At 56.0% G+C, this 6000-nt stretch overlaps 1 protein-coding gene across 2 annotated transcripts in view; it reads right to left on the bottom strand.

Annotated features, from left to right (window-relative positions):
* SHISA6 (shisa family member 6) overlaps positions 1-5132 on the bottom strand; it is a 308461-nt gene extending 303329 nt beyond the window's left edge. For both annotated transcript variants that reach the window (XM_053569796.1, XM_053569795.1), the window contains exon 1: positions 4504-5132. In XM_053569796.1, the coding sequence (XP_053425771.1) occupies positions 4504-5132 (629 nt within the window). The remainder of the gene's footprint in view (positions 1-4503) is intronic.
* Positions 5133-6000: the final 868 nt, after the last annotated feature.

Here is a 6000-nt window from a genome sequence, read left to right on the forward strand (position 1 = left end):
GCTTTTTTCTCTAGCTATGTCCTGGCAGCCTAGAACTGTGGGTAAACTCTGGGTATTTTAGCAAGTCAGAGTTTCCCAAAATGAATGAGCTCCGTGGCTCAGGTAGGGCTGTAGGAGGGGGCAAGGGGACAGACGTACAGCCCCTCTGAGCTTGGGGTAAGGTAGGAAAGGAACATGCAGACGTTGGTCAATGTGACCTAAGAGAATTGCCAAGTTCAAGGATTTTTGAAAAGTATTTGCATGGCTGCCCTGCTAAAAGCAAGAATGAACTCTTCTGGCCTCATGTGTCAAAGGGAGCATGTACTTTATAAGCTTCCATTTCATAGTTTGAAAACTATCTTGCCCAGAGAAGGTGAGCAGGGCTCATGTCTTAAGTGAAGGCCTGCTTGTTGTCTGGGAGAGTCAGGACAGGACAAAGCCTGTGGAACACGGAGGTCAGGTGGGCAATGCCATTTTGTGCTTTAGTGGGGCAACTTCTCACCTGACTGCTTTCCTGCCTTTGCCATCTTTGCTTCTTTCTGTCTTCCTGGCGTCCTTCCCCTAACCCCTCCTCCATCAGCCTTCTCAAATCCTTCCACGATTTCCCTGCCTTACATGCAATTGTTTTAACTCAAACAAAAAGGAAGACAGGCAAGGCTAAGACCTTCAGTCCAAGGCAAGATGCTTTTTGTTTCTTTCCTTCAAACCGCTACATCTGAAGTAAAAAAAAAAGCAAGCTGACTCTGCTGAGATCAATTCATTATAGTGAGCTCACAGTGCTTCAAAAAATGGAGTGTTTGGGTTGGTTTGACAATTCATCGCCCAGGAACCTCAGAAGAGAACTCACTAAATCAGCCAGCAAAGTGGCCCTGCTACTGCAGTTATGTGGCCTGGGGGAAAAAAAATAAAAAAAATATATATGTAACTACAGAGCACTTTGGGCTTGTAATTAATTTCTGGAGGGAGAAAAGGTGGAACAAAGTATTCCCTTGACCTCCTCTGGAAATATGCAAGAGAACCCAAAGATGAAGGACCCTTTGACAAGTGGAGGGGTCACTTCCGAGTACTTTTCCTTTTTTTTTTTTTTTGATGACATGTACTCAGGCTTTTCTTCCCCTGTGCATCCCCCCAACCCCACCCACCTGCCTTCATCCCTTCTGTCCCTGTGCAAGGCGGTGGGAGGATGCAGGGCAGCTCTGATTTTACCAACTGCACTGATAGCATTCTAATAGCTTCCTGACCCATCTGTTAATTAGCCATTTGAAAAAGCCACACAGTTCCTCCCTCAGAATGATTCTCATCTCCAAGACACTAATGAATCAACTCGGGGTGAGGAGGAAGGAACAGGTTTGGATGTGAGACAGCTAGCAGGGAACTGACTATGAGGAAGGAGCCGGCCTCCTAGGCCATTTCCTGAGCACAGCCCCTGCCCTTGGAGAACAGGAGCCCCTCACTGCACAAACAGCTCCGGGGAAACAGGGCAGAAAACCACGGGGGAAATATTAAAATTGGTGGGATGCCTGCAAATCAGTCAGAAAAGAAGAGGAAGGGAAGGTGGAGATCCTGGTGGAAAACGAGGTTCCAGTGGGGCAAGGGGGCACCGCTGTGCAGGGGCTGTCTAAATCCAGCACTGGGCTCTGCCTTGGATCCTCCAGGGGGTCCAGCTGGGAGGGAGGATAAAGGGAAGCCCCGCCCTGAGGAATGCGTGTGCACAGGCAGGCAGAGGCAGTCGGCCCATCCTTTCCTTTCACTCCTTCCTCCCCTCCTACAAAGATCCAATGAAGCCCTTCTCATTGAAACCCCCTCAGACTCAGCCCCTGCTTGCACAACTACCACCTACAGGGAGGATCACACACTAGAATAAGCTCTTTTTTTCCTTTTCAGAAAAGAAATGTCTCTGTACCACTATTTCAGGAATATGTCACTGAGCAACCATCCCACTTGCTCCCCTGACCTCTGAAAAATGAACATTCTTTCTTCTCCCCATTTTCCTAAGGGAAAACTCATGATTGAATGAATGTTTATCTTTTTCTATCACTTATTCCTTTTTCCTACCTAGATCTACTTTCCCAACAAGATAGTCTGCACAAAAATACTCAACAGAATGGCAAGCAGTGGCCTTGGGGGTGTGGGCAAAGCCAGAGGAGCGGTGGTCACACTCATACCCAGCAGTCTGAGAGTAATGTGCACACGCACCCTGACGTGCCTCAGAAGCAAGAGGTTGGGAGGGGACACTGTCCAGCCCGACTTACCCAGAACTGAAAACGAAGTTTTTCAGACCTGCCCAAGGTCACTCAGGGAGGGTCCTAGTTGGATCTCTCACGCTCTGTTCCCCTGCCACACCCTCCCTTCCCACCACAAATGCACATCAGACAGGCATTGTCCCCTACCCAGTGAGTACAGACATGATGGTTTCCAAAGCACTGATCAGGCAAGACTGCAGCTGCTGGAAGAGAGGCTGTGAACTGAATAAAATCAGGAGGTGAACTTGAGAGAGAAACATCCCGTATTTGCATAATGTTCTAAGGCCTGAAATTCATCTCGTGGTTAGGCTCCTTTCCCCGCCCCAGGGAGGAAATGCCCCAGTGGTGTCACTCTAGTTTGGTGTCGGTGTGGTGAGGAAGGGACAGTGACCTCTCCAGGGTCACATGCCAATGGCAGCATCCAAAGATGCCTGCTGCCAGCATCTGAGGACATCGTCCTCTCATCATCCCAGGCGATGACGAATAAACTTTGTATGAGGTGGCAGGGTAGCGGGCAGCTTTCTCTGAGTGCAGAGAACAACAGCTCAAGGAAGAGAGAAACTCCAAGAACTGTAGGCATCCAGCAGTAAGAGGCCATGGCAAGAAGGTCTGATGAGAAGCTGGGACCATAGAAGGGGAAGGACAAAAGCCTCCGAGTCTTGAAGCAGAGGTAGATGGGTAATAAGGACCAGCACTCTGCTTTAGGAAGTACCTGCTAATCCTATGACAATTCCTTCTCTGCTTTCTAAGCTGAGACAAGACAGAGAGTTCTTGGCCAGACAACATTCAAAGCAGAGAGTGGCCTCCCCTGTCCTCTGCACTTCAGAGCCAGGACTCTGGCTCATAGACTATTTCTCACAATCTCCCCATCAGTGCCTGGGGCCAGTCCGGGCACAACAGAGGATGCTGAGTAATAAACTACACTACCCCAGAGATGGCATGAGGGTGCAGAAGGGGGTGGTGGCCCTTTCGGGTGATGAGAGAGGTTTATAAATGGGTCTCCTTTTGGAATCACTCCAATTCCAGCACCAGAGTTTGAAGTACCCACACTTTGTGGATTTGACTCAATAAAACCTTCCAGGGAATACCATCTTTTCTCAACACCCACAGTATTAAGAGCAAACACACACACACACACACACACACACACACACGTCAGCTCTTTCAGCATGCCTAGAAATTTCTATCTGCCTTCCTCTCTCTTCAGCAAGGCAGGGGTGATTAACGTCCCCAGCAGTGAGGGAAGGAGGTTTTTGGTTCTAAGGCTAAGAAGCAGGATGCAGAGATAAGCTCAAGGTGGACAGGTCAGTGTAGAGCCTGATGGGCCCAGTCAAAGCAGTGATCTGCATTTCCTGGGGCAGGGTTTGTGCCCTGAAAGGCCCCTGTTGAACCTCATCCAGCCATTCATCCCCATGAAAGAACTGGAAGCAGAGCTAACCCTGGACGTGTCATTCCTAGAGTTCTCAGGAGAGGCTAGTCCCATTGTCCCCATGGCTTTGACTTCCTAAAGGGCTCATGGGCAGCCGGGCAGTGCAGTGAGCGGAACCATGAACTACCATGTTTTGAGCTCTGGGGTAAGTTTTGCTAGAAGGCAGCCCCTACTGCCTCCCCATGTGAGCCGTGAAAGATGCCCCCCAAGGCTGCACACAGGCAACAACTATTCACTTCCAGAGTTCTGCCTACAGGGTTTAAAAGAACAAGTCCTCCAGTTTCGACAGGAAAGACAAACATCCCACTCTCAGGATGCAGGGTAGAGACACCATCTGTGCTCGGTCAACATGGAATGGAGAAACCTTTATTCTTCCTTCCCGCAGAAGGCATCCTTTCCATGTCACTCCCCATCCCTAACGCTGGGGAACATCCCAGCTTGGCACTCTTTCCAGTAAGGTTCCAACATTGGTCAGTTTGCTCTATTGAAGCTAAAACTCTGATAGGACTCAAAAAACTAATTGCCATAAAAACCTACACCAAAACGCCCACGTGCCATGAAAACAGAACCCTGGATCCCAACCCAGGATCACCGAATTTGGTGAATTCTTACACTTGGAACTTCATGCTCTCGGCCAACTCTTACTTTGCCCTGTAAATTCCCCTCCCACCAAAGCATGCGTTCCCATTCCCAGTTCTGAGGAAATGAGGAAGAGAGTACAAGAAAGCTCTAATCTGTTGTATGATAAACAAGCCGAGGTGGAAGTGACTTGGGAGGGTGAAGAGGACAGGGCAGGCCTGGCGAGAGGGCGAGGCCCCGGGCTCGCTGGGCGGGCCGGGCAGCGGCGCTCACCTGTGGATGTTCATCTCCCGCGGAGGGCGATGGGCCTTGTCATAGGAGACCTTGGCGAAGACGCCGGCCACGATGACGAAGGCGATGACCCCGCAGGTGATGTAGACGGTGAAGTTGGTCCTGTCCTTCTCGGGGTCGTACTTGTTCTCAGGCCCCGGCGACACCACTTTGGTGCTGGGCGTCTGCACCCACACCGGGCTCTGGTAGTTGGTGCACTGGCGCTGGTCCAGCTTCTCGTGGCGCTTCTTGCAGCAGAAGCGGTAGTAGCAGGTGCCGCAGCAGTACAGGTAGCCGCTCTCGCTGTTGTTACACTCGAACTCCTTGTCGTACTGGCCGCTCACGTCGTAGTAGCCCCAGCACGTCTCATAGGTGACGGCCGCGCTGGCCGCCGCCGCCACCGCCGCCGCGGGCTGTCCCCGCCGGTTCCCCGCCTCGGGCGCCCGGGCAGTGCCGTTCAGCTCGCGGCCGCCACGGGCCAGGGCGCCCCCGGGCCGGCGGCCCCCGACGGCAGCGGCGCCGGCGCTGAGGGTCCGGTTGGCGGCGCGGCCGCGGGCTCCGTGGGCGCCGGGCAGCAGGTCCAGGGACTCCAGCGAGAGCAGCAGCAGCAGCAGGAGGCGCCGCAGCGCCATGACGGGGCCGGGCGAGAGGGCGCGAGGAAGCTTCCGCGGCAGGCCGCTCCCCCGGCCGGCCGGGCTCGGAGGACCCCCGCGCGGGCCGGGCTGGAAGCGCGGAGCGGTCAGCGGCGCCGGAGCGATGGCGCCATCGAGGCGCCGGCGGCGGCGCGCGGTGCGCACGGACCAGCCCGGTGCCGGCTGATCGGGCTCTCAGGCTGCGCGCCGGCTCCGCGCTCCCCTTGAGGGCTCGGCGCGCCTCCCGGGCAGCCCCATCCCCCGCCCGCGGCGGCGGCGGCCCCGCGCGCGACTCTGCTCAGGCAGCACCCGAAGCGCGGCTCCGGAGGGTGGCAGCGGCGTGGTCCCGTCCGGGCGGGTCCTGCGTGACAAGACAGGGAGCCGGTCACGGGGTGGGGCGACAGGCGCTCCAGGAGGCAAGAGAGGATCGGCGGGAGGGCCGGCAGGGAGGGAGCGCGCAGCCCTCGAGGACACCGCTCCGGGCCAGGAGGGACGCGGAGCCCACTCCCAAGACGGAGCCCGGCAGCCCTGAGCACCGGGAACCGAGGGCTCACGGGCCCGGCCCCCAGCGCGCTCCCGCCGCGGGCTGCCTCCCCGGGACAGAGCCAGCAGAGGCTGGGGTCCGGCGGCGGGCCGGGGCAGCGCGCGGCCACCGGACCTCACTCACTCACCATGCCGGGCTGCGACTGCAGAGGCGGCGGCGAGGCGGGAGCGCAGCGGCCGGAGCGAGCGAGCAGAGAGCCGCGGGCTCGCCGCCTGCACTAGTGCCGGAGCGTGTGCGAGAGGGAGCGAGGGAGACACACGCACTCACACACCCGCACACGCGGGAGCGCCGCGAGGGGAGGGGAGGGAGGACAGCCGCTCACTG

Source organism: Nycticebus coucang, chromosome 18, assembly GCF_027406575.1.
Source record: "Nycticebus coucang isolate mNycCou1 chromosome 18, mNycCou1.pri, whole genome shotgun sequence".
Classification (NCBI taxonomy): domain Eukaryota; kingdom Metazoa; phylum Chordata; class Mammalia; order Primates; family Lorisidae; genus Nycticebus; species Nycticebus coucang.